Source organism: Monodon monoceros, unplaced genomic scaffold (assembly GCF_005190385.1).
Source record: "Monodon monoceros isolate NGI ecotype Baffin Bay Population unplaced genomic scaffold, NGI_Narwhal_1 Super_Scaffold_3, whole genome shotgun sequence".
Classification (NCBI taxonomy): domain Eukaryota; kingdom Metazoa; phylum Chordata; class Mammalia; order Artiodactyla; family Monodontidae; genus Monodon; species Monodon monoceros.
The window spans coordinates 64508169-64536151 of record NW_021703780.1 but is presented as its reverse complement, the minus strand read 5'-3'; the positions used below and the strand labels follow the sequence as shown (position 1 = coordinate 64536151).

Here is a 27983-nt window from a genome sequence, read left to right as displayed (position 1 = left end):
CGTTCCTTGTTGCCACTTCCGATCCGCTCCCGGAAGTTGCGCTGGGGAGCCAAATTTGAAGCAAGCTGAGGCGCGGAGGCACGGCCAAGAAGCTGAACCCGTCGCGTTTTCCTTGGCTACCTTGGCCACTTGAGACCAGTCATCATGCCTATCCGTGCTCTGTGTACCATTTGCTCCGACTTCTTCGATCACTCCCGCGACGTGGCCGCCATTCACTGCGGCCACACCTTCCACTTGCAGTGGTGAGTGACTGCTCTGTTGGAGCTGGGCGCTCGCCCCCGTACGGCTACAGGACTGTGGGGTATCGGGCCTCCGGGCGACCCGACCCCGGAGCCCAGACTGGTGATGAGGACGGCATTAGACGGAGCCCCACGAGAGTTCCTGACCTGGGCAGAGGCGGGTTATGGCAGGCTTCCCGGAGGAGGTGACAGCTGAGCTGAGGTCGGGGGTACAGGATTGGTTTAATGAAGACAGAGTAGGGGTTTCTTTGATCGACTTGCAAAGAGATGTGATTTCAAAATTAGCACCCCGGGCAGAAATGAACTTTCACCACATTAGCGAGCCCTTTTGTTTCTTCGAGACCTAGTAGACTACTGGCTACCCGATTTCTTGTGGTTTGTTTGATGGTTTGGAATGATTCTGTCCAGAGTCATCTCGTTGGTCAGACACTTCAGTGTATTCACTGACCTCAGCAAACCCAAGTTAACATCGAAGGGTAAGGAGATGCTTTCTAATCAAGCCGTTCTGTTGAGTGTGCAGCTAGCTGGGAGATTCCTCTAGCAGCTGTGAACAGGCTGATTCCGAGCTCCTTTTTTAATTGTGGTGAAATATGTGTAACATAAAATTAACCATTTTTTCATTTTTTTTACTATACACTATTTTATTATAGTAAAAAATATATAAGATAACATTTAACATTTTAACCTTTTAAAAACTTTTGCAAAAGTTTGCTTAACAAAAAAGTTTAGTATGGAAATGTACACAACCTGATTTTTATATCATCGTAAAACAGGCCCTTTGGAAAGGGAACACGTGGAAACAATTGATTTCTTTGGTGAACACAGCCATTGTTTATACTTGTTCCAAAACTTTTAACATGCTACTATTTCTTCATATTACCACCATTTCAGTATTGTTCTGTTGCCCAGTAGTTGCCATCTCCACACATTCACCTATCACAAGATTCATAAAGGGATCAAATTCCTGTAATATTCCTTGGACATGTCTGCCACCATTTAATTTCAATGATAACTTCTTCATAAAATTTTAAAATTTATCAGAAGGGTGTTTACTCAGTGAGCTCAAAGATGCCTTGCATTTTAACCTTTTTTTTTTTTTTTTTTTTTCGGTACGCGGGCCTCTCACTGCTGTGGCCTCTCCTGCCGCGGAGCACAGGCTCCGGACACGCAGGCTCAGCGGCCATGGCTCACGGGACCAGCCGCTTCGCGGCATGTGGGATCCTCCCGGACCGGGGCACGAACCCGCGTCCCCTGCATCGGCAGGCGGACTCTCAACCACTGGCGCCACCAGGGAAGCCCTTTAACCATTTTTAAGTGTACAATTCAGTGGCATTAAGTACATTCACAACGTTGTGTAAGCATCACCACTATCTATTTCCAAAACATTTCCATCATTCCAAACAGAGCACTGTATCCATTAAACAATAACTTTCCATTCTCCCCTTCCCACAGCCCATGGAAACCTCTATTTTACTTTCTGTCTCCTTGAATTTTTCTATTCTAGCTACCTCATATAAGTGGAATTGCACATTTGGTTCTTTCGAGTCTGGCTTATTTCACTAAGCGTAACGTTTTCAAGGTTCATCCATGTTGTAGCATGTTTCAGAATTTCATTTTTATGACTAAGTAGTATTCATTGTATGAAAATACCTCATTTTGTTTATCCCTTTATCTGTTAATAGACATTGGGTTGTTTCCATGTTTCAGCTACTGTGAGTAATGTTACTATGAACATTGGTGTACAAGTATCTGTTCACGTTCCTGCTTTCATTTCTTTTGGGTTATCCCCAGAGGTGGAATAGCTGGATCATACAGTAATTCTATATTTAATTTTTTGGGAAGCTGCCTTACTGTTTTCCACATCAGCTGCACCATTTTACATCCCCAGCAACAATGCACAAGGGTTGCAGTTCCTCCACATCCTTGCCAAAACTTATTTTCTGTTTTGTTTTTTTTCCATAATAGCCATCCTAATGGGTGTCTTCTCTTTTATTCTTTGTGTTTAAAGCTATCAGATTCCCTCTTAGCACTGCTTTTGCTGTATTACACAGTTTTGGTATGTTTTCATTTTCATTAATCTCATGGTATTTTCTAATTTCCCTTGTGATTTCTTCTTTGACCCATTGGTTGTCTAAGAGTGTGTTGTTTAATTTCCACACATTTGTTCATTTTTCTTCTGTTATTGATTTTTAGTTTCATTCTATTTTGATCAGAAAAGATACTTCGTGGGATTTCAGCCTTTTAAAATTTAAGTCTTGTTTTGTGGCCCAACATATGACCTTCCTAGAGAATGTTCCATGTGCACTTGAGAAAAATGTGTGTTCTGCTGTTGTTGGGGGGAGTATATGTCTGTTAGGTCTGTTTGGTTTAAAGAGTTGTTCAAGTCCTCTATTTCCATATTAATTATCTGTATGATTGTTCTATCCATTATTGAAATTGTGGGGTACTGACATGTCCAACTTTTGAAATAATTTTTTTTAAACTTTATTTTTTTGGCTGCATTGGGTCTTCGTTGCTGCGTTCGGGCTTTCTCTAGTTGTGGTGAGCGGGGGGCTACTCTTCTTTGCGGTGCGGTGTACGGGCTTCAGTAGTTGTGGCTTGTGGGCTCTAGAGTGCAGGCTCAGTAGTTGTGGCACACGGGCTTAGTTGCTCCGCCGCATGTGGGATCTTCCCGGACCAGGGATTGAACCCTTGTCCCCTGCACTGGAAGGCGGATTCTTAACCATTGAGCCACCAGGGAAGTCCCAACACCTCCAACTTTTATTGGAGAACTTTTTGTTTCTCCCTTCAATTCTGTACAATTTTCTTCCATGTATATATTTCATATATATTTTGTTAGGTGCATATATGTTTATAATTGTTATGTCTTGTTGGATTGAACCTTTTATCCATATGTAAAGTCGTTCTTTGTCTCTTGTAAACATTTTTGACTTAAAGTCTATTTTGTCTGACAATAATATAGTTACCTCAATTCTCTTTTTGTTACTATTTTTATTCTGCTTGAGAATCATAGGTTTCTTTAACTTGTGGAACAATTTCTTTAATCAGTTCTGGGAAATTACCAGCCATTATCTCTTCATGTATTGCCTCTATTTCATTATCTCTTTTCTTTCTATGTTAGTTCTTCATTTCTGCTATAACAAATTACAACTAACTTAGTGGCTTAAGAAAACACAGATTTATTATTTTATAATTCTGGAGGTCAGAAGTCCAAAATGAGTCTTGCTTGGTTAAAATCAAGATGGAAGTGGGGCTGTGCCTTCTTTGGCTCATGGCCCATTTCTCCATCTTCAAAGTCAGCAGTGTTACATCTTCAGCTCTCTCTGTATGACTCCAATACTCCTGTTGCACTTACAGGGACCCTTGTGGTTACATGGGACACACCTGGATAATCTCTCCATCTCCTTAACTTAATCACATCTGCAAAATTACTCTTGTCATATAAGGGAACATATTCACAGGTTTCAGAAATTAGGACGTACACTTCTTGAGGCGAGGACATTATTCTACCTAACACTTTCTTTCTGGAATTACTAGTTATATGTATGCTACACCTTATCACAGTATCTTTTATATCTCTTATCATTTCTCATATATTTTCCATCTTTCTAATTCTCGGTGTTTCCTCTGACCTATCTATCAATATACCAGTTCTTCAACTGTGTCTAAACTACTATTAAACTCATCCATTGATTCTTAATTTTGGCCATTTTTTTCAGTTTTAGAATTTCTGTTTGGTCCTTATTAAATTCTGATATGTCACCTTTTATTTTCGAATTCTCTGCTGATATTTTCTTTCTTTAATTTTTTTTTTTTTTTTTGCGGTACACGAGCTTCTCACTGTCGTGGCCTCTCCCGTTACGGAGCACAGGCTCCGGATGTGCAGGCTCAGCGGCCATGGCTCACGGGCCCAGCCGCTCCGCGGCATGTGGGATCTTCCCGGACCGGGGCACGAACCCGTGTCCCCTGCATCGGCAGGCGGACTCTCAACCACTGCGCCACCAGGGAAGCCCTCTTTTTTTCTTTAATTTTAAAAAAGTTTTTATTTATTTATGGCTGCGCTGGGTCTTCGTTGATGCGTGTGGGCTTTCTCTAGTTGTGGCGAGCGGGGACTACTCTTTGTTGCGGTGCGCGGGCTTCTCATTGCAGTGGCTTCTCTTGTTGTGGAGCACTGGGTCTAGGCACACGGGCCTCAGTAGTTGTGGCTCGTGGGCTCTAGAGCACAGGCTCAGTAGTTGTGGTGCACGAGCTTAGTTGCTCTGTGGCATGTGGGATGTTCCCGGACCAGGGATCGAACCCGTGTCCCCTGCATTGGCAGGCGGATTCTCATCCACTGCACCACCAGGGAAGCCCTCTGCTGATATTTTCAATCTTAATTTTTATTTATTCAGCATAATGTGTTTATTATGGTCTGTGAAAATCCGAATATCTTAAGTCTTTGTGGATATGTTCTGGTTTGCACTATGTAGTGCTTTTTTCCTTGTATAACTATTTACTTAAAAAAAAAATTATTGAAATACATTACAGGGACTTCCCTGGTGGTGCAGTGGTTAAGAATCCGCCTGCCAATGCAGGGGACATGGGTTCCATCCCTGGTCGGGGAAGATCCCACGTGCCATGCCGGAGCCACTAAGCCTGTGCACCACAACTACTGAAACTGCACTCTGGAGCCCACAAGCCACAACTACTGAGCCCACGTGCCACAACTACTGAAGCCCACATGCGTCTAGAGCCCGTGCTCCGCAACAAGAGAAGCCACCACAATGAGAAGCCCGCACACTGCAATGAAGAGTAGCCCCTGCTCGCTGCAACTAGAGAAAGCCCATGTGCAGCAACAAAGACCCAATGCAGCCAAAAATAAATAAATAAATAAATTTTTAAAAAAGAAATGTTACATAAAATTACAAATATAGGGCTTCCCTGGTGGCGCAGTGGTTGAGAGTCCGCCTGCCGATGCAGGGGACACGGGTTCGTGCCCCGGTCTGGGAAGATCCCACGTGCCACGGAGTGGCTGGGCTCATGAGCCATGGCCGCTGGGCCTGCGCGTCCGGAGCCTGTGCTCCGCAACGGGAGAGGCCACAGCGGTGAGAGGCTTGCGTACAGCAAAAAAAAAAGAAAAAAAGAAAAAAAAAAGTACAAATATAGGGGCTTCCCTGGTGGCACAGTGGTTAAGAATCTGCCTGCCAATTCAGGGGACACGGGTTCGAGCCCTGGTCCAGGAAGATCCCACATGCCGCGGAGCACCTAAGCCTGTGCGCCACAACTACTGAGCCTGCGCTCCAGAGCCCGTGAGCCGCAACTCCTGAAGCCCGGGTGTCTAGAGCCCATGCTCTTCAACAAGAGGAGCCACCGCAATGAGAAGCCCACGCATAGCAACAAAGACACAACACAGCCAAAAATAAATCAATAAAATAAATAAATAAAACCTTTAAAAGTACAAATATAATAAGTGTGTAGCTTGCAGAATTTTCACAAACTGAACACGCCCTTGCAATCAGAATTCAGAACAAGAAACTAGACATCAGCACTCCAGAAACCTCCTCCTGAGACAGGCTGGGACCTGGGACACTGCCAGAGTGCTTGCACTTGCACCTAGACAAACCTCTCCTCAAGCAACAGAATACAGAGAAACTATAGGGGACTAAAAATAACTACATGTGTGCAGCAGCTGGGGCAAATTACAAACAAAAAATACAAAAAGGCCAAAACCCAGCTGTCGCTTCTAAAGTGCCTGGAGCAAAAGCAGGGTACTGTGCATGACCCCTGCACATAGCACCACCAAAGGGGTGGGCAGACTACCTAAGCCACCCCTGTGGCTCAATCTGCCGACCCACCCCCTACACTCACCCCATTTAAGGAACCAGCTCCCCCCCCCCCGCCCCGCCCCACAGTGAGCAAGCAAGGGCACCTGTTGCTTGTTTTTGCTCCCTCAGGTGCAGCACAAGTCCCAATAAAGCCTTGCCTGAATTTCTCCTCTGGCCTTTTCTCAGTTTCTATTGATTAAAGAGTCCAACGACCCAGGTCGGTGCACTCTTTCAGTTACTCCCACCTGCCCGCCTTTCCGCCACACGTAAGGATAGCCACTGTCTTGACTTCCAGCAACATAGATGTTTTGCCTACTTTTTTACTTTACGTAAATGGAGTTATACACAGTATACCTTTTTTTGTATCTGGCTTCTCTTCCTCAATGTTATATTTATGTAATTCATCCATAATTTGTTCTTAGTTGTAGACTCATTTGTTCTCATTGCTGTGTAGTATTCCATTGTGCATTGTTAGCTTTGTATTATATGTATTTGAAAAATTATTTATAGAAAAAAAATTGAGGCCTAGGATTATGGTATCATCTTCCTGAAAAGATTCTGTTTCTCCCTGGTTCCTGGGGGTGGGATTGTTTACCAGTAGGAGACTACGTTTTGTTTTTGGTTTTTTTTTGACTATGCTGCACAGCTTGTGGGATCTTAGTTCCCCCACCAGGGATTGAACCTGGGCCCTTGGCAAAAGCACGGAGTCCTAACGCCTGGACTGCCAGGGAATTCCCTAGCAGGAGACTATTTTAGTTAAAATTTAAAGCAGATGGTGCATAGCTGGGCTGTGTTTTGCTTTTACTGCTACTTGCTTTTACCTCTAGTTTATCCTTACTTTGAAAGTGTACCCCTTTGGAGCCCTAGCTTACATGGGGGTATTATTACAAGCCCCATCTCTGAGGGAGTCTGGCTTTGACTGTTGCTCCCCCATGCCCTGCTCCAAGCCTAGAAAGTTGACAAAATTGCAGCTCAGGGGTAGGGAAATCTAAGCCAACAGGGCCCAAAAAAGGGCCAGTTGGTTGGAGTGCTTGTACCAGTCAGGCCTTGTGGGATATACCATCATGGCCTGTGGTGCTGCCCTCCTGGGTAGGCAGGCACTGGGTCGAGGAGGAGCAGGACAGGCGCTGTTCTGGTCGGGGTGGCTACCTGGTCTGTATGTCTCGCTCCAAGCCATGGCTCACAATTCTGTTTTTCTGTTTCTCATTCCAGCCTAATTCAGTGGTTCGAGACAGCACCAAGTCGGACCTGCCCGCAGTGCCGAATCCAGGTGAGGGTGGTAGGATGAAAACACCTCAGCTAAAGACAGCTCCTTGCCAGGGAGCAGGAATGAGGAAAGAACTCTGAGGCTAAGCAATGTCTTTGACCTATTTGGACCCTCGTGGTTTGAGGCTGGTCAAGCCTCACTTGTGCTTTTGAGCGGCTCGGGAGGCCTGCTTGTGTCCAAAGATAGCAGGCGGATGGACTCATTGCCTGGGCCAATCTTCACCTGGGTAGATTTGGTCTCCTTCCCTGCCTTTCCCCTGCAATGCCCAGCACCTAGAGTTGGGGTTTCTTTTGAGCAGTTACCACATGGGTCTGCAGTGACATGACTTCAGTAACCGCCAAGCTAGTGGCACCAGCTTGGGCCACGTACAGGGTTACAGAGGTCCTCTCACTCCAAGGGATGTGCTGTGAAAGGTTAGGCCTGAGATGGGCTAGGCTGAATGTACACCCTTATCCTTGCCCATGACCCAGCTGTGCAGTCATACTGTATCTTGTTCTTTCATTCAGGTCGGTAAAAGAACCATTATCAATAAGCTCTTCTTTGACCTTGCCCAGGAGGAGGAGAGTGTCTTAGATGCAGAATTCTTAAAGGTACCCAGAATTTATCTCATTCTACTGAACCCCAAGCCCTCTGAGAGTTCACTTTCTGCTCCTACCCAGGGAGAGCACCTCGAGTATGGAGATGGAGTTCTGGAGGGAAGACTTGGTAGAGATTTCAAGGCAGAGGCTGAGAGAGCAGAGGACAAGTGATGATGCTACAGTCATTGGAGAAATACGCTGTTAGCGGGGAGGGGAGCCACTTGACTGTGAGCCCCGCCCTGGGGATTTCAGAGCAATTCTGACCATAGTTCAGAGTGCCTCTCCTGAAGTTCCCCCACCTCGCAAAGGGTCTACAACCATCTTTTCAGTCCTCAGCCAGGGAATATGTGTGAACCTATGTTCACAAACCTGCCTGTGCTTCAAAACTGCCTGGGGAACTTGGTATATATCCAGGTGCCTGAGTCTTTCTCAGAGCAGGAATGGAGGGCAGAGCCCCTGGAATCAAGATATACAGCCAGGATAGAAACCCACACTGCAGGGGAGGATGGGTGGATTCCCTCCTACACTTATACTGCTTCCCTTCCAAGTGTAAAGTTTAGCTTTCTTTGTGTACAAAGGGATTGGATTGGCAGAAACCTCTCACATAAGTGGGATTGGGGTTTGCAAGTGAACCTGGACACTGAGGGTTAATTTGCTGGGCATCTGTCAGATCAGGATTCATTTGGCCCTGGTCCCAGGGTGCTGTGATGTCCTTGGAACCTCACTGCTTCAAGAACGTGGAACTTTTATGCCTAAAGCTAACATGTTCATCGTCATGGTAACTGCTTCCAGTTTTAAGCCGTGTCCTCCCTGTGATAAAGGCAACAAAGGCAGCTTCATTTCTTTCTGGCCTTCTGAGCCAGATCTAGGAGACAGGGAGGCAAAATCTTGAGTAGTTTGGAGCAAGGGCTTGGAAGGTACCCTGCTTGGGTGTGGAAGGAGCCAGGGGACTAGCGGTAGCTTTGGGCTGGCAGCCATTCTCAGGTAGCCCGTGTGTGCCCTTCTCTACCCACCGCTTCCACCCCAGATGTCTGGCCTATTTGACCAGCTCAGCCACCAACAGCTCCTGCCCCAGAGTCCTGGGTAGAGAGTTTGACAACAGGGACTTATCCACGCACTGGGGCTAGGCCTTAGTATTGGTCACATGTGATATTCTGAGCCTTTTTTTTTTTTCTAAACTTATTTTATTTTATTTATTTTTTATTTTTGGCTGCGTTGGGTCTTTGTTGCTGCGTGAGGGCTTTTCTCTAGTTGCATTGAGCGGGGGCTACTCTTCGTTGCGGTGCACGGGCTTCTCATTGCAGTGGCTTCTCTTGTTGCGGAGCACAGGCTCTAGGCGCATGGGCATCAGTAGTTGTGGCTTGCGGGCTCTAGAGCGCAGGCTCAGTAGTCGTGGCTTGCCGGTTCTAGAGCACAGGCTCAGTAGTTGTGGCGCAAAGGGCTTAGTTGCTCCACAGCATGTGGGATCATCCCGGACCAGGGCTCGAACCTGTGTCCCCTGCATTGACAGGCAGATTCTTAGCCACTGCGCCACCAGGGAAGCCCGATATTCTGAGTCTTGCGTTGACCTGGGAAGGGTAATCTGGAGGAGGATTTTTCTGGATTGCATCTAGCTACCACCATGAACCCTAGGCCAAGCCTTTCAGGTCTGCCGAACCTGGTTTTCCTGCTTACGGAGTAGGTATGTCTGTTGCCCACAGGGGTGTTGAGTACATGGGACTCCTGAATGGGAGCTGGGCTGAGTTCTGCTTCAGCCTCTCAGTGGTTCTGTGGCAGTGGCTTCGGAACATATGCACGCACTTTGAGAGGCCCATTTGACCCTCACGACAGTCTGGTTAGAGCCTAGCGCAGGTGAGGTTTCATCCAGGGGTGCAAAGTTGTCCTGGTTCACCTACCTGTTGGATTCTGGGGCTGGAAGATTCATGGTGCACAGAGCCAGCTTAGAGCTTGGAGAGGGGCAGACCATGAAGCAGGCAGGACCCAGGGTGGAGGGAAGCAGTGGTGGCCCAAGGTGCTTGGACATCCCAATTCTGTGTCCCCAGTGAGTGCAGCTAATGCCAGAGAGGGTCAAGGCCAGCACAGGCCCAAGGAAGCGATGGAAGCCTCTGCCATGAGATTGACTGCACAGGCGCAGCTCCACTTCTTTTGCCCCTTTTATGCCTCTTTTCCTGTCCTAGGGTCTTGTACCTGAGATTATTTTCGTCCATTTTACCTACTTTTTGAAAAGGCACACAGAGATAAAGCAAGGTTTCTCTCTCCATTGTTGACTTAGCTTGGCCTTGAGGTGTGCAGGGTTCATGCTTCCCTGGGCCCATAGGCCTCCTTGTCCCCTCCTGGGGCTCCCCACAAGCCTTATGGGAGGCTGAGTGGAGGCCAGCTCTGATGCCTTCTTGCTGCTTATTGTGGGTATTGCCTTGCAGAATGAACTGGATAATACCAGAGCTCTGCTTTCCCAGAAAGGTGAGTTCCCAAGGGGCCCTGGGAAGCCCCTGACTTGGGTAGTGGAGGGAGAGGCCCTGGGAGGAAGGCCTCCAACCTTCTGGCAAAGCCAGGGGCTCTCCCTGCTTCATATGTCCAAGAGTCCTATCAGCTCTTGTGATTGGCAGAAAAGGAAAGGAAAGGGAGGTGACCGAAGCTGTCCACCTAGATCAGGTGAGCCTCTTCTCTTTGTCTGAGGCTGCTTGCCTAGGACCTGGGCTGGGAGGGGGCTATCTGATAGGACAAAGTATTTGTAGGTGAGGGTTCCACTGCCAAATTTGGCAGGAACTTGTTTGAGTTCTGGGATGATGAATTAACTAGACCCACAGGAGCGCAGAGCAGTGAAATCTTTACTCAGGTAGTTCCAAGCATTAGAAAGAGGGTCTCATCCCCTGAAGGAAGAGACTCTGGCTGGGTGTCCCTGGTTTGGTGTCTGCCAGAGAGAGAAGCGGGCCACCCAACTTTCTGGCCTGAGACTTGTTCCTCACCTGGCTCTGGGGTGGTGTGCTGGAGCCCAAGGGCCCATGTTCTCATACTGCAGTGTGGACGGGCCTCTCCTCTCCCTCTATCCCCCACCCTTGCTCCAGAGAAGGAAAAACGAGACGGCCAGCTTATCATTGACACTCTGCGGGACACGCTGGAAGAACGCAACGCCACTGTTGAATCCCTGCAGAAGGCCTTAGACAAGGCTGAGATGCTGTGCTCCACCCTCAAGGTGGGTCCCCAGGCCTTGTGGACACATTGCTGGGGAGATATAGTTTTTGTCCTGGACTCATCACTCTGGGCTTGTCTTTTGGTTCTGCCTTGGTCAATACCTTGGTTTGTGCAATTGTAAAATGGAGGCAAATCCCATCTTCCCCAGGCTTCCCATGCTGTACCCATCCAGCCCATGAGAAAAAGGTCGTATTGTCTGCACTTATGGATTTTGTACTAGGTAGTTTTGAGAGGTGAGGCCTGCCCAGTGCTTCATGGAGGGGCTGCTCAGCCAAGACCTCAGTGAGGCTGGGCCGTGTTTCCAAAAGTGGTTTGTACTCCACTGACAAAGCCAGCCTGAAGAACCTTCCATTAGCACTCTAGTCCTTTGCTGGGCTGCTCTCTGGAGCCAGATCAAACAGCATCCCAGGGAGGAGCAGGGGGCCTTTGAAGTCGGCTGTGCTAAGCTGACCGGGCAGATCAAAGCCTGCAGAGAAAGTGGCTCTAGACCCAAATGAATATTGTATCAGCCTGGGTTGGTGAGCCTCTTGCTCTCCGAGGGGCATGAGGTGATTGACTTGAATCCACAATTGATATTCTGGCCTCGTAGGAAGGAGCAGTCCTTGCTGGATGCCATTTGAAAGGGAAAGGGAGCCATCCTTGTGAACAGATAGGGCCCCAGGGTGTTCATTGTTTCTGTCTCTGCTTCGTGGCTGGCCTGGATCACGTGGCCTGGCCAGTGGGAAGGAAGGAATGAACCAGCACCTGGCTGTAGAGCAGGAGTCTGCTGGCAGTCCCAGGTCAGAGATGAAGTGGCCAGGTACTGAGGGCAGCCTGGCCAGCTGCCTCTGGCTCAGCTCTTCTACCCCAGCAACTGTCCATAGGTCTAGATGGTGGATAGCGCAGCCTGGATTTGTGCTCCAGGCTTCTTCAGCTTCCTACACAGCAGGCCACAGGACCCTGGCAGCCCCCAGCAGGCCTATAGATCCTGGGAGTGGGCTGTGCCTATGGTAAGACGTATCTCAGGAGGAGGCAAACAGGGAGGTGAGGAAGCAGCTGGCCTAGGGCCTCTTAGCAGAAAAAGCACAAGCCAGAGTGGGGCCCAGGAGCCTTACCTCCTGGGGGTTGGAGCATATGCTTATCAGCATTTTCAAAAGCATACAGTTCTAGGGTAGTGTTCTCCCAGTGACTTTAGCCTTGGCCCCTGGGAGCCTCCAAGCAACAGATATGTAGGGGTACGTTTGCTCTTCAGAAGCAGATGAAGTACTTGGAACAGCAGCAGGATGAGACCAAACAAGCACGGGAGGAGGCCCGCCGGCTCCGGAACAAGATGAAGACCATGGAGCGGTGAGCTTGGATCTGGGGCCTGCCCTGTGCCCTTGCACCTAGGGCCCTCTGGGGCACAGCTCTCAGGACTTCAGCAGGGGCTGGCTCACCTCTGTAGCTCAACTCTCTATAGGCCATGGGGGGCTCAGGCTAGCTGAGTATGGGCACAGGTCTTACTCAACCTCTATGGGCTCCTCTACTTTCTATGGGGGCTCTTGCCACACTCCTCCCTGTCCCTGTTGCCTGTGGCCAAATGACCTGGCAGGGGTTTTGTTCCAAGAACCTCTCTCTGGGGATCCCTGACCTGAGGCTCTCTGTGAACACCCCTTCTTCCTCAGCAGCATCGCTGCAGCTGTGCTTAGCTCTGCTGTGGGGCCTTTCTTTGGACAGACCTGCCTGCTGAAGCATCCTAGCAGCTCAGGCTGTCACCATAGCAACGGCAGCAAAGGGAAGCAGAGCTGCACTGGGTATCTACCCATCAGCCTCCAGATTTTAAATGCCGTGGGCTGGGTGTTTTTCAGAATTGAGCTCCTACTCCAGAGTCAGCGGCCCGAGGTGGAGGAGATGATCCGTGACATGGGTGTGGGACAGTCAGCGGTGGAACAGTTGGCTGTGTACTGCGTGTCCCTCAAGAAGTGTGTACTCTGGCCTCTCTATCCAAGCCCAGGAGCTAAGCCATGGCACCCCAGCCATGCCTCTCCGTCTGTTGCCCATCTCTTGTAAAGCACAGCAGGTGGAGTTAAGGGGCAGGCTCTGGAGCCATGCTGCCTCAGTTTGAACCCTCACCCCTTTCACCATGTGGCCAGGACCCAATTTCTTAACCTCTCTGATCCTCAGCTTCCTGAATGGAGATAATAATACCTTGCCTCACAGGATTATTGAGAGAATTGAGTGTGAATTATAAGTGTTATTTCTAAAGACATTGGCACAGCTTTCTGAGCCATGAGCCCCATCATGATATCTGGAGCCTGTTTCCTATTAGCACTGTTACTGATCCTGCCTGGCTTGCATCAGAAACTCAGCTCAGATGTTTACTACAATGGGTGTGAGGTGGGAGAAAAGGGACCACTTGGCTGACAGGCATGGAGGATCCCAGATGCCTCGTGTAGGGGTCAGGTGGTGTAGGGGGCCTCGTAGTGGGGCCGGGGCTTCCTGCACATCCTCTCAAATCGCCAGTGCCTGCAGGCAGGCAGGGAACAGAGACTCACCAGCTCTCCTTGCATTGGGTGCCAGACCCTCCACAGCACCACCTGGTCCCCTCTGGGCTCAGGTGTCAGAGTAGGAATGAGAAGGGCTGAGGGCTTGGGCTGGGCTTTGTGTTTGGTTGGTGCTGTGGCTCAGTCTGACCAGCAGGTGTCTGGTGCTGACATGTCTTTCCATGGCCCCTTTGTAGAGAGTATGAGAATCTAAAAGAGGCACGGAAGGCTTCAGGGGAGCTAGCCGACAAACTGAAGAAGGATTTGTTTTCTTCCAGAAGCAAGGTAATTCAGTGGGGAGCTGACAGTGAGGGGAGAGGTGGCTGTCCTTTTGTCATGCTCATGTGTGTCTCCTAAGCAAGGCCATGGGGCTGTTGGATGACTCACAGAGGCTGGTTTCTGATCCTTACTGGGCATTGACTCTGGCTACGTGGCTTGTCCAGTTAGGGTGGCAGATCAGGCAGGTATCCCCCCAGCCTCTGCACACTTCTGTTCCTCTCTGCTCTTCTGGGTACCTCTCAGCTGGCTGGAGCACACAGGTCCCAAATGTGACAGTTTCAGGGGCCTGTTTTTTGTTCCAGGCCCAGAGTATGAGGCCTCTTGTTTGGGGGTATTTTTTGTTTTGTTTTATTTTGTTTGTTTGTGTTTTTTGGCCATGCCGCTCGGCTTATGGGATCTCAGTTCCCCAGCCAGAGACTGAACCTGGGCCATGGCAGTGAAAGCCTGGAATCCTAACCACTAGGCCACCAGGGGACACCCAGTAGAAGGCATCTTGGAACCTGATTCAGTCAGCACAGCAGTTTTTATTTCTGGGCATGATGCATCCATGGGCAAGGGTGTAGGAAGTAGCCCTTGCTCCTGGGCACCTCCAGATGGACATTGCCGGACTAAGGTCCAGCCCCATGGAGCTAGGGTCTCCCTCCCGTGTTCCCAGCTCTTCTGGACCCCGGGCTACCACGAGCTGGTGTAGCAGCAGGTGCGGGCAGGACATATGGGCACCCCTTGGTTCATCCTTTTCTCCTTACACTTTCTTGTAGTTGCAGACAGTCTACTCTGAACTGGACCAGGCCAAGTTGGAGCTGAGGTCGGCCCAGAAGGACTTACAGAGTGCTGACAAGGAAATCGCAGTGAGGGACATCTCTGGCCAGGCGGGAACGAGGGGTGGCTTATGTGCCCTCCAAGAACAGGGCTGGCCAGTTCTGCCCGCGAAACCTTGCACCAGTCAGTGGTGGTGGCTCTGGGATCCCTGCGTCCTCCTGGGTCAGGGTGGGTCAGGACATGTGCCTTGGCCCTTGGTCTGGAGCCGGGGCCTCCTCAGCAGAGGACAGAGAGCACCTGGGTCTTCCTCACAGTCTGTCCTGTGCCTACATCCTTGAGACCACCAGAGTAGGGGCTCCACCAGAGAGGGGTTCTGAGGTCGGGTGGTCCTGGCCTCCTGAGCCTGATATTTGGGTTTCGGGCCTTGTTCTGTTCCCAGTGGGCTTGCCTTTCGTGTGTGGTGCTCAGTCCTTGGCAGTCCCTCTGGACTTGGTGCCTCAGCGGCTCTTTCACTCTCTTCTCTTTCCTTCCCCAAGAGCCTGAGAAAAAAGCTAACGATGCTGCAGGAAACCCTGAACCTGCCACCAGTGGACAGTGAGGCTGTCAACCGCCTGGTTTTAGAGAGGTTTGTTGACCCTCTGGGGTGGTGCAAGGGCTATAGGCTGGAGGAGCTCCCTGGTAAGGGTGTCCTCACTCTTCCTGGCTTTGTGGGAGTGGGTGGCCCATGTGGGCCTGAAGGCTGTGGACCCCCTGCCCTGGGAGATAGCCAAGATTTAGCTGGAAAGCAGCTTTGAGGTAGATTCTGGGCTCTGACAAGGAGAGGCCAGGGGAGGCCAGAAAGTACCTAGGGCTGGTCAGAGAAAGAGCAGGAGCACCAGCTCAGGGCATCCTGTTTATGGAATGGCTCACCTAATGTATCCGTCTGCCCCAAGTTCTGAAACAACCACGGAAATACTGTAACTCTCTTCTGGTTCCAGGAATATGCACATTAAAGCTGCCAGCAGAGGGAGCCAGAGGCAGAGGGATGGGTGTCCTCCTCCCCAGTGTTCCACAGAAGCCAATGGGCTGAGAGGGTCCTCAGGGCAATCTCCTGCCTAGCAGCCCTCCTGATGGTCCAGACAGAAAACACAACCCAGCAGCCCAGCCACTTTTTTTTTTTCCCCCAAGCCACGCGGCATGCAGGATCTTAGTTCCCCAATCAGGGATTGAACCCATGCCCCCTGCATTGGTAGCGCGGATCCTTAACCACTGGACCACCAGCATAGTCCCCAGCCACTTTTTTTTTTTTTGGCTGTGTTGGGTCTTTGTTGCAGTGCATGGGCCTCTCATTGTGGTGGCTTCTATTGTTGCAGACCATGGTCTCTAGGCGCGTGGGCTTCAGTAGTTATGGCACGCAGGCTCAGTAGTTGTGGCTCACGGGCTCTAGAGCGCAGGCTCAGTAGTTGTGGCGCACAGGCAGAGTTGCTCCGCGGCATGTGGGATCTTCCCGGACCAGGGCTCGAACCCGTGTCCCCTGCATTGGCAGGCGGATTCTTAACCACTGCACCACCAGGGAAGCCCCCCAGCCACTTTTATTTGAGCCACTTTTTTTTTAATTTAACTATTTATTTATTTAGGCTGAGCAGGGTCTTAGTTGCAGCGTGAGGGATCTTTACTTGTGGCATGCAGTCTTCTTAGTTGCAGCATGCGGGCTGTTAGTTGCAGTGTGTGGACTTCTTAGTTGCGGCATGCCTGTGGGATCTAGTTCCCCGACCAGGGATCGAACCCAGGCCCCCTGCATTGGGAGTGTGGCATCTTACCCACTAGACCATCAGGGAAGTCCCTTTGAGCCACGTTTCAACGTTGGAAACTCATTATGCTCCCTCTTCCCCACATCCGCTCAGTTGCTAGAGCCTGCCCATCTAACTTCTGTGGTGCCTTCCTGACCCTTTTCCTTGCTCCCACCTCCATGTGAGACTTGTGACCCGTTGCCCCACTCCTCCCCGCTGTCCTGTATAGCAGCCCCAGGGCATCATGCCACTCCCTTGCCAAACATCTCCCAGGACCCTTGGCACTGGCCTCAGGCCCTCATGGAGCTGGCCTTGTGGGCTGCGGTGGATATTCAGGCTTCAGCCAAATCACACTGCCCAATGCAGCAGAACACCCCTTGCCTTCCTGCTCCTATGCCCTCCTGTGTTTCTGCTCTTCTCCACACTGAAGTGTCAGCTGCCCTGCGGAGCCTTCCCTAGTCTCCTCAGCAGAAATAAGCTCACTGTCCTCTGCACAGGTAGCACTTCTTATTCAGATGCCGTCAGCTGCTAGGGTCCACAGAGGTGCTCTAGAGGCTTTCTGGAGCCTGGTCTACCCCCTGTGTACACACCCGGCTGTGAGTAGACCGGGAGCTGCCTCCTGATCTGTGTCCCCACCATCAGCTCCCTCACACACACGCTCCTTCCCCCACACCATAGTACCCGGTCAGCATCTGAGGGGGGCAGTGAATGCATGCAAGCCAGTTTCCTCTCATTCCTCAATCTTTCTCTTTCCTTTCATACCTCAGGTCCTCCAGTGTTTCTTTTTTTTTTTTTTTTAATTATTTAATTAATTTATTTTTGGCTGCGTTGGGTGTTCGTTGCTGCACACGGGCTTTCTCTAGTTGCGGTGAGCGGGGGCTACTCCTTGTTGTGGTGCGCTGGCTTCTCATTGCGGTGGCCTCTCTTGTTGTGGAGCATGGGCTCCAGGCGCGCTGGCTTCAGTAGTTGTGGCACGTGGGCTCAGTAGTTGTGGTGCACGGGCTTAGTTGCTCTGCAGCATGTGGGATCTTTCTGGACCAGGGCTTGAACCCGTGTCCCCTGCATTGGCAGGCAGTTTCTTGACCACTGCGCCACAAGGGAAGCCCCTTCCAGTGTCTCTTTACAGAGCCAGGGCTGCCTGCCTACCCCAGTTTAGGTCTGAGGGCTGTGGGAGTGTGATGGGCACATGACTCTGTGAGGTCCAGCCTGTGGCTGATTTTGACAAACTGAGCTCTGTTTCTGGTCTCTCCTACCTACTCTACACTCAGAGTCCATCGGCCCAGCCACCTTGGAAGCCCTAGGTAACATGAAGGCTCTGTCAGGAGCTTGGCAGGCATAGTACCCACCCTCAGGGAGCTGTTAGTCTCAGTGACCATCTCATGTAGATAGACCTTTAGAACACACCTGAGTCAAGGCAGAAAGTAAAAATCCTTTTTTTCAGGATATCACTCAAGGCTGCTGTCTGCAAGCTCCCCATCGTGCTCCCTCCACTTTCTATTCCATGGGCCGTGGTGTTTCCATGCACTTGTCATCTGTGTCTGGCGTCCACAGTAAGGGGGAGCACAAGCACAGAGGCTTCCTCTAGGTGCCCAGGGACTTTCCATTCCTGCTTTTGCTTACTTTCTTTTTATTTATTTGTTTGGTTGGTTAGTTGATTGCACTGGGTCTTAGTTGCAGCAGGCAGGCCCCTTAGTTGCAGCTTGCATGCTCCTTAGTTGCAGCACGTGGGCTCCTTAGTTGTGGCAGGTGAGCTCCATCATTGTGGCATGCGAACTCTTAGTTGCGGCAGGTGAGCTCCATCGTTGTGGCATGCGAACTCTTAGTTGCGGCACGCATGTAAGATCTAGTTCCCAGACCAGGGATCGAACCTGGGCCCCCTGCATTGGGAGCTTGGAGTCTTATCCACTGCGCCACCAGGGAAGTCCCAATTTCCTTCCTTTTTAAGGCTGAATCAGCAATCGCATTTTAAATTTGCACACATTCTTTCTTGCTCGCTGAATACATCCTTGGCAAAATATGCTATCCCTTGTTTTATGGTCTAGCATTTTCATTTCTGTCAGGGCCAGTGTTTGCACATCATGGCCTTTCTCTTGGACTTCCCTCTCATGCTTGGGGGTCCTTGGCTGCCTGTGGCCCTCTGAGGAGGAGTAACAGAAAGGTGTCCTGGGAACCCAACCTTTATGGGCAGGGATTGGGGGAATGTGCAGTCATCTGGTATCATGTTGAACCTAGGTGCAGAGGGATTTGCTGTCAGGTCCAGTACTGGCTGCCGTAAGATCCCGTGGATGGTTTGCAGGTGACTTTAGGAAAGGCCCTTCTCATTCTTGGCCCCAGGTAGCAGGCTCACTTCCTGGTGCTCACTCCCTGATGTAGGGAGGGGTGGCACCAAGCTCGAACCTTCCATCAGTACCCCCATTTTCAGGCTTGTTTAATGCATCTGTAAATCCAGGTCTTCCCCGCTCCTCCCTTGCATCCGTAGCCCTCTCCTGGTGGGTTCTGGCTATTGTGTAAGTCTCCCATCCCCTGGCCATGCTCTCTCCCAGATTTTTGTGGAAATCTATGGGTACTGATGATGGCTGCCCATTCCATTTGTTGCAGTAGGGTTATCCTTCACTCCTGTCATTTTAGGGAGACCTCAGGAGGTAGCTATCACCCCCAACCACAGAGGAGGTGTTTGGAAGACCTCTCTCATGGACCCCAAGAGCCCCTGACCTCCAAGCTGAAGGGAGTTGGGGAGGCCTTTGCTTAGGGTAGGCCTGCCGGTTGCCATGAGTTCATGGAGGACACACTGACTAACTCCCGTGCCACACAGGTAATAGGTCTGCCCAGGGCCTTGGTTGAGTTTTGGAAAGAGGGGTGTCTTGCCCCAATTCCTGAGTCCTCTGGCATGAAGCCCTGTATGTTGGCCATGGGTGACTATCCCAAAGATGATGGTATCACCCAGGAGGACCTAAAGCCAGGCCCTCAACCAGTTGGGGGGTGTATATGGCCACTAAGCTCTAGACTCTTCCACCTTGTCAGACAGACAGAAGGTGGGAAGGAAAGAAAGACCATTGGCAGGAAGAAAAACAGGGTTCGAGCTTATAAAAGAAGAAGGATTTACCAGGAAGTGTCTGAGGGAACAAGAAATGTGTTCATATGAGCCAGATGGTGTGGGGGAGTGAGGGAGGCACTGAGAGAACCTCCTGAGTCTTGAATTTAGTGTTGGGGATGGCCAGGAGGTGTGAGTGAAAAAGACTGGCTTGGCTTGAGCCAAGGCTGGGCACATGCCATGAACACCACTGGGCAAGGTCTGAGGCAATGGCAGCAGGAAGTCCTACCCTGAGCCACCTGGAGGGCAAAATGGCTCTCATAGCCAGACCCTGCCTGCCTCCTGAGTGCACCTCTCTTAACCTGGACCTGGACTTGCTGAGGTTGGTAAAAAGTGGCAGAGTAACAGATCTTACAGAAGATTGGCATGGGGCTTCCCTGGTGGCACAGTGGTTAAGAATCCTCCTGCCAATGCAGGGGACACGGGTTCAAGCCCTGGTCTAGGAAGATCCCACATGCCGCGGAGCAGCTAAGCCGTGCGCCACAACTACTGAGCCTGCACTCTAGAGCCTGCGAGCCACAACTACTAAAGCTCGCATGCCACAACTATTGAGCCTATGCTCTAGAGCCCCTGAGCCACAACTACTGAAGCCCACGCGCCTAGAGCCTGTGTTCCACAAGAGAAGCCACCGCAGTGAGAAGCCCGAGCACCGCAATGAAGAGTAGCCTCTGCTCACCACAACTAAAGAAAGCCCGTGAGCAACAACGAAGACCCAATGCAGCCAAAAATAAAAATAAATAAATAAAATAAAATTATTAAAAAAAAAAAAAGATTGGCATGAGTGGTCCTGACTGCTGCTTTATGCTGTGTTTCCCAGAGTGGGAAGCAAAGTAATGCGTGAAGTTGGTCTGAGGTGGGTCTATGCAGCCTTTGCTTCCACCTACAGGCAAGGAAAGGGTAGAGCTTCCAGGGGTCTGGCCAGGGAAAGAAAGAGAGAGTCCAAGCTTCCCAGATTGCTTACCTACCCAAGTCAGTGCAGGTAGTTCCTTTCCTCTGATTTGCACACCCCATCTGGCTCCTGGCCAGAGACTAATACGGCACAGCTCATCCCTCTGTCCCTGAGTAGTGACAGTAGGGCTGTGGGCAGCTCTGAAAGGCTCCTGAGGGAAAGAGTGGTCTTGGGGCTTCCCCTGCCACTCCCCGGAGTTCTCTGATCACAGGAGCTGGGGAGCCCCGCCAGGTCTGGATGGGCTAGAAAAAATCCTGTTGGCTTAAATTTTCTAATAGAATTATACCCTTCCCCCATTAAAAAAAGTAAAAACACATTCACTGTTGAGAATTTGGAAAATATGGACTTATCCCAGAGGTAGTCACCATTGACCAGTGGAAAATCCCTTCAAGTCCTTTTTCTGTATGTGGTAGAGTGGGGGATGTGTGTGCACAAGTCATGTGATTGTACTATACATAGAGTTTTCTTTGGTTTTTTTCCCCCAATTTTATTGTGGTAAAATATACATAACATAAAATTTACCAACTTTTTTTTTTTTTTTTTTGGCTGCATCCGGTTTAGTTGCAGCACGTGGGATCTTCTTTGTGGCATGTGGAATCTTTCACTGTGGCGCGCGGGCTTCTCTCTAGTTGTGGCGTGCGGGTTTTCTCTCTCTAGTTGAGGCACGCAGGCTCAGTAGTTGTGGCGCATGGGCTTAGTTGCCCCGCGGCATGTGGGATCTTAATTCCCCGACCAGGGATCGAACCCGCGTCCCCTGCATTGGAAGGCGGATTCTTTACCCCTGGACCACTGGGGAAGTCCCTTACCAACATTTTTAAGTGTACAGTTCAGTGGTATTAAAGATGTTCATAAGGTTGTGCAACCATCACCAACATCTATCCCCCGAATTTTTGTCTTGTAAAAAATGCTATACTCATTAAACAGTAACTCCCCATTTCCTCCCCCTCCCCCTCAGCCCCTGGCAACCACCATTCTCCTTTCTGTCTCTATGGTCTTGACTACTCCAAATACCTCATGTAAGTAGAATCATACAGTCTTTTTGTGACTGGCTTCTTTCAGTTGGCATAATGTCCTCAGTGTTCATTCATGTTGTAGAATTTCTTTTTTGAAGCTGAATAATATTCCATTGTATGTATATACCACATTTTGCTCATGCATTCTTTTGTAGATGGACTCTTGGGTTGCTTCCACCTTTTGGCTATTGTGGATAATGCTACTGTGAACACGGATACACAAATATCTCTTTGAGATCCTGTTTCCAGTTCTTTTGCACATACACCCAGAAATGGAATGGCTATATCACTTGATAATTCTAGTTTTAATTGTTTGAGGAACTGTCTTTCTGTTTTCCACAGTGATTTAATCACTTTACATTCCCACCAACAGTGCACAGGGTTCCAATTTAAGAACATTCTCACCAATAGTTGTTATTTTCTGTTTTTTTTTTTATGGTAGCCATCCTAATGAGTGTGAGGGGTGTCTCATTGTAGTTTTGATTTGCATTTCCCTAATGATTAGTGGTATTGGGGGTCTTTTCATGTCTTCATTGGCCATTTGTTTGGGGGGGGTGGTTTCTTTTGGCCATGCTGAGGCTTGTGGGGATCTCAGTTCCCAGACCAGGGATTAAACCCGGGCCACAGCAGTGAAAGCCCAGAATCCTAAACATTAGGCCATCAGGGAACTCCCCTTTATTGGCCATTTATAAATCATCTTAGGAGGAATGTCTGTTCAAGTTCTTTGCCCATTTTCGATTGGGTTATTTGCTTTTTTGTTGTTGGGTTCTAGAAGTTCTCTATATATTCTGGATTTTAATCCGTTAACAGATATATGATTTGCAAATACTTTCTCCCATTCTGTGGATTGCCCTTTTACTCTATTGATAGTATCTTTTGATGCGCGAAATTTAAAATTTTTGTGAAGTCTAATTTTTCTGTTTTTTCTTTTGTTGACTATAGAGTTTTGTATTGCTTTTTAAATTTAACATGTGAGCACTTTCCCATGTTATTAAGTTTACTCTCTAGAAACACTACTTTAATGTGTATATCATATTCAAGCTATGAAAGTACCAGTCCCCTAGGGGAGTCATTTTGACAGTTTCTAAGATTGTGCCATTTGTCATAATAAGTAGCACTGGAAGGGACATCCCTTTACTTCAGTCTGTGGTCACCTCTCTGACAGGATCCTTGGCTTGCATTCTGAGAAATGAGGCTACGTGAACAAAAGACCTTTTAGTTGTACATTTGGGTTTTGTGTGAGTTTTTGCTTGCTTCCTTTCATGTCTTCCAGACTTCCACTGTGTGAAGGACTAAGCCAAGTGGTTTTTTCTGTAGAGATTTGGGCTTCCTTGCAGGATGGCTCTAAACCAGGTGTGGGCTCCAGGCCCCTGGAGCTGAGCCATCTCTGATGCTTGAGGGGCTTTTGTCCTTCTGGGCTGCCACTGTGGTCTTAATTAACCAGGCCATCTCTGCCTATAGCCCAGCTCCTGTGGAGATGCTGAACCTGAAGCTTCGCCGGCCAGCCTTCGGTGATGATATTGACCTCAATGCCACCTTTAATGTGGATACTCCCCCAGCCCAGCCCTCCAGCACCCAGCATGGCCATGCCAAGAGGCTCTTCCCAGAGAAGGCACAGTAAGTGGTAGCCCCTGGCCCTTCCACAGCCTGGAGGGAGGATGGCTAAGAGATCTCTGCAGGTCCTACCCTAATAGCTCTGAGTGGCTGACAGGGCAGTGAGGGTCACCTGGGCTTGGCCGTGGCAAGCACAGCTACCTTTCTGCCCTCTCCTGAGTACTCAATCTGTACAAAGCCCTTCTGTTGCTTGTCTCATTAATCTTCACAATCACCCTTCAAGCAAAGTTGGGGATGTGAATTAGAGAGAACATGGGGGTCCCAGCAGGGGCAGGTCTGGGCTGATGCTGTTGGGAGGCAGGGTGCTCCCAGTACCTTGAATGGGCTCGCTGGAGTCTTAAGTCAGGGACTCTGAACTTTCTCTTCCATTGTGTGCCCCACAGGCTCATGCTTGAGGCAGGACCATATCAGACTATGGAACCAGAGCCCTACCACTTAAGGAGGTAGCCCACAGGGGCAGGCATGAAAAGCTATGAGGAGCTGCAGTGGTATGGGTGGGACCTGCACTATTGGTACAGTGGGACTGGGAGTAGGGAGGCTGTCTCCTTGGCCAGGCAGGCCACTAGTTCATCATGGAGACAAGAGCTACTCCTGTACATCCATGTAGGTGTACACTGCTCAGGTAAGGGAGTCGGGCTGAGCAAGTTTTTTCTCAATCAAAGACTTTGGACATGAGAGAAAGAAATTGAGATGTTAGGCAGTGGAGGTAGAGGAGGCCCAGGGAGAGGACAAAAGGGAAAGCCAGCTGGATTTTCCACCCCTCCCCAGACTCAGGGGCAGAGGCACCAGTGCTGTATAGGGCCAGGCCTGGTAGCAGTGAGAAACAAACCTAGAGCATGTGGGCTACAGTCAGGGGGCCTATCAGTGCCTGCTCGGTACTCTGGCTTCCTCTTGTTGCCTCTTTAGCTATAAAGGTTGAAAGTGGGCACCTGGGGCCTGCAGGCTACCATACCTTTTAGAGACATTTCTACCATCTTCAGTGCCTGTGATGGGGGTGAGGGAGCCCAGCCTCCCCAGAACCAGACTTGCAAGTGGAGCAAGAGGAGATTCTTCCCATGGTCATCATGTGGCATCACCACAGGCTATGGGGGCAGAAACAGAGGGGTTCAATATTTGCAGGCCCTGAGCCTGCCCCTGTCCTTATGGCTTTGAGAATCTACAGGGTCAGCCTTAGGTCTGGGAAGATATGAGAAGAGGGTATCCACCTGCTAGGGTCCCCAGGAGTTGGATGGAAACACTGGGTCCAGCTCTGGAGCTAGGAGTGGCAGACTAGGGCCTGGGGCCATGATCTGTTCTGCCCCAGACTCTTACCTGCACAGATTTATCTAGGGAGATGGCCTAACGCTGTGTTCTGAGAGTACTTTACGGGCTCTCTAACTTACTGAGGGTCCTCTAGAGGTGGTGACCCCTCTCTGGGCAGATGGGGCTAGGCCTGAGCTCATTTTCAGGGCATGAGTGGCCTTCCTTCTGTGGGTAGTGAATTTGTTGGGCTCTCCAGCCCCACATACAGCCCAGGATGTGGTGAGGTGACTGAGAGCCCATCATTCCAATGGTGAGTGGAATTGGTTTGTCCCTGAGTAGAAGCCACAAGATTAGAATATGGCCCAACCTCCCCTGCCTCCACCACTCCGGTGGCTGTGGATATCCAGCTGTTCACAGACCTGCTCTTGGGGTGGGGATTACTGAGGTGCCTTGCCCAGCACGCAGCCATGCCAGCAGCCATGCCACGCGGTGGCTCCCCAAGGGGAATGTGCTGAGCCTGGTTCGCCTGCCCCCCCCCTTTAAAAATATATTTATTTGTTTGCTTGTTTGTTTATGGCTGCGTTGCGTCTTTGCTGCACGGGGGTCTTTCTCTAGTTGCGGCGAGCGGGGGCTACTCTTCCTTGTGGTGCACGGGCTTCTCCTTGTGGTGGCTTCTCTTGTTGCAGAGCACGGGCTCTAGGCATGTGGGCCTCAGTAGTTGTGGCTCACGGGCTCTAGAGCACAGGCTCAGTAGTTGTGGCTCACGGGCTCTAGAGCACAGGCTCAGTAGTTGTGGCGCACAGGCTTAGTTCCTCCGCAGCATGTGGGATCTTTCCACACCAGGGCTCGAACCCGTGTCCCCTGTATTGGCAGGCGGATGCTTAACCACTCTGCCAACAGGGAAGTCCCTCACCTACCCCTTATGTCTTGCTCACCTGCCTCTTGTCTTCACGTTTTGCTCTTGCAGTTCTCCCGTTCAGGAGGTTCTCAAGAAGATGCCCAAAGGCCCCAAGCAGGTAAGGCTTCCCAGAAGAAGCTCAGGCAATCACCCTCCAACTCTGGCCGGGACTGAGTATGAATCTGGTTTTCTGAGAGGTCAGGGTCTTGCCAGAGTCCTCTCACGCCTGGAGGACTGAAGCACTTTGGAGCCACCCTGGGAACCCTACTCACTGTCCTTCCTCCTGATGAAGCATCAGAGATCCTGATCCTATTCCAACACACCTCCTACCCTCCTTGTTTGCTGCCATCCGGCTTATCAAGCCTGGCTCTGGGGTCTCTTCTGCAGGAGTCCCAGCTCTTGCTGGGTGGCCAGCGCTGTCTGGGAGAGCCTGATGAGGAGCTGGCTGGTGCCTTCCCTGTCTTCATCCGGAATGCTGTCCTGGGCCAGAAACAGACCAAGAGGACCAGGGCAGAGCCCTGTCGCAGCACAGATGCAGTGAGTGTGGTTTCCTAAAAGTGGCAAGTGCCAGCCTCCTTGGGGGTGGGGCTGGGTGGCCAGCCCCCTAGCCCATTAGCCTGGCCCACTCACCTCTTCCTTCTGCTTTAGGTAAGGACTGGCTTCGATGGACTTGGAGGCCGGACAAAATTCATCCAGCCTGTATCCTTGTTCTGTAGCATTGGGCTGAGCTGAGCTGTGGCGCCCACATCATCCCTCACCTGTACCCCCAGACCCCAGCCCACCAGTGGCTGCAGCCCCAGGTGTGCAGAGCCAGACCTTACTCAGTATAGCAGGGCTGCCCACCACCAAGTCTGAGCCTTTCCTGCCCTGCATTCCATTCCAGTCCCCTCTTTAGGCCTCTTCCTTGACATTTCCTTCAGACTGACACGACTATGATCCGCTCACTGCCCGTTAAACCCAGGCCCAAGGCCAGGGCTAAGCAGAGACTGGGGGCCAGGACAGTGCTCCCTCCCTCCCAGGCCAAGCTGGACACCTTCCTGTGGTAGTGAGAACAGTGAGTCTGATCAGTGGCCAGATACATGCCTCTGACTTATAGGCCGAGGACTGCGGACTGGCTCGGCAGATGGTTTGCGGGGCATGGCCCCTCTTCTAGGACCAGCCCTGAGGACAAGGATAAACAAGAAGATGGGGGTGAAGGTGAGGCCCAGAAACTGTGCTTTTCCTGCACACACACCCTGCCCCACCCCCCATCATACTGGGTCTCCCTGTGAGAGCTGATGTGATCAGCTCACTGTTCCTGCCAGCAGGGTTTGCTCCTTATTCCAGGCTCCCATTTATAGCCATGATCGGATGTGGCTGGGCTGCTTCTGGTCCTCCAGACCAGGGTTTTTTGTTGACTGTAAGGACCAAAGTGCTTGAGGCTTCTCAGGCAGCCTCAGCCTGCCCAAGCTTCTGCCTGTCTCTGACTTGCTGTTGGCCTGGACCAAGCAGGGCGGGGAATGGGGGATGGTGGTAGGGAGAGGAGGGGGGCCAGATTTCTTTGTGAAATAAAAAAGATAGAGTCTTTTCTTCCTGACTCTGGGAGTGTAAATTTGCCCTCACTTTGGAGAACTGTCTGGCTTGATTTTCTAAAGCGGGACCTTCACCTAGACCCAGACCCAGCAGCTTCACCCTTAGGCATTTGCCCTCTCATAGGGCACAGGGAGACTGTAGCAAGAGTGACATCACCTCAGCTTTGTCCACAGTCTCTAACCTGGGCACAGTGCAAAGGCCATAAGCAGGAAAGCAAATGGGTGAACTAGGGTTTAGACACACAGGGAACTCACAGCAAGCACAACAAATGACCAGTGACACCCCCCTCTTCACCTTTCAACTCTGTCAGACAAATTGCTAGCCTCTGCATCTTAGCTCCAAAAGCACTTTCTCCCAGAAGACTTCCCTTTGAACTTCTAGCTTGGATGAGGACCCCTAAACTTTCCTCTCTCACTACTGGATGGGAGTTCACCTGTTTCTGCAGATCCCAGCATGGACCTGGCACAGGGGAGAATGCTTCAGGCTGAGAGTGCCCAGCTGCTCTCCAGCAGGTGTGGAGGAGCCTTGGGCTTCTTGGGGAGGAAGTGACGCTCTTGGTTATGGGAGTTGGACCCCTCTGGTGCTGCCTTGAGACGGGGACAGTTAGTGAGGGGAAGTGTAGCATCAAGTTAAGGGTGCAGTGGCTGGCTAATAGCTTTCTTATAGATCAGTAATGAACAATTCAAATTATTTTTAATTTTTTTTAAAATGTTTATTTGGCTGCATCAGGTCTTAGTTGCAGCACATGGGATCTTCGTTGTGGCATGCAAACTCTTAGTTGTGGCACGTGGGATGTAGTTCCCTGACCAGGGATTGAAACTGGGCCCCCTGCATTGGGAACATGGAGTCTTAGCCACTGGACCACCAGGGAAGTCCCAACAACTAAAATTAAAAACCCAATACCATTTACTTCAGCACCAAAAAAGAAGAAGAAAAAAGAAAACAAATATTTAGGTATAAATCTAACAAAATATGTACAAGATCTCTGTGAGGGAAAACTACAAGACTCTGGGTCTATACATACAGTGGAATATTACTCAGCCTTTTAAAAAATTCTGAAACATGCTATAACATAGATGAACCTTGAAGACATTAAGCTAAGTGAAATAATCCAGGCACAGAGGACAAATACTGTATAATTCCATTTATATGAGATACCTAGAGTAGTCAAATTCATAGAGACAGAAAGTAGAATGGCTGTTGCCACGGGTGGGGA

The 27983-nt window shown here is 50.1% G+C and overlaps 1 protein-coding gene and 1 pseudogene across 1 annotated transcript; one reads left to right on the top strand and one right to left on the bottom strand.

Annotated features, from left to right (window-relative positions):
• Positions 1 to 33: 33 nt before the first annotated feature.
• On the top strand, positions 34 to 26709 carry TRAIP (TRAF interacting protein). Its single transcript, XM_029243098.1, has 15 exons — positions 34 to 242; positions 7256 to 7313; positions 7817 to 7900; positions 10309 to 10348; positions 10954 to 11081; positions 12312 to 12406; positions 12907 to 13020; positions 13779 to 13866; positions 14619 to 14708; positions 15156 to 15244; positions 22903 to 23058; positions 25265 to 25313; positions 25583 to 25732; positions 25844 to 25894; positions 26116 to 26709. The coding sequence occupies exons 1-15, from the start codon at positions 145 to 147 to the stop codon at positions 26239 to 26241; spliced, it is 1416 nt and encodes a 471-aa protein (XP_029098931.1). The 5' UTR covers positions 34 to 144; the 3' UTR covers positions 26242 to 26709.
• On the bottom strand, positions 1072 to 1260 carry LOC114907436 (annotated as a pseudogene).
• Positions 26710 to 27983: the final 1274 nt, after the last annotated feature.

Bases quoted from the DNA above. Each gene is read 5' to 3' on its own strand.
- TRAIP (XM_029243098.1), top strand. From the start codon at position 145: ATGCCTATCCGTGCTCTGTGTACCATTTGCTCCGACTTCTTCGATCAC. The intron at 7,314-7,816 runs GTGAGGGTGGTA...TCTTTCATTCAG, and splicing joins GCCCGCAGTGCCGAATCCAG to GTCGGTAAAAGAACCATTAT. The intron at 15,245-22,902 runs GTTTGTTGACCC...CTCTGCCTATAG, and splicing joins AACCGCCTGGTTTTAGAGAG to CCCAGCTCCTGTGGAGATGC.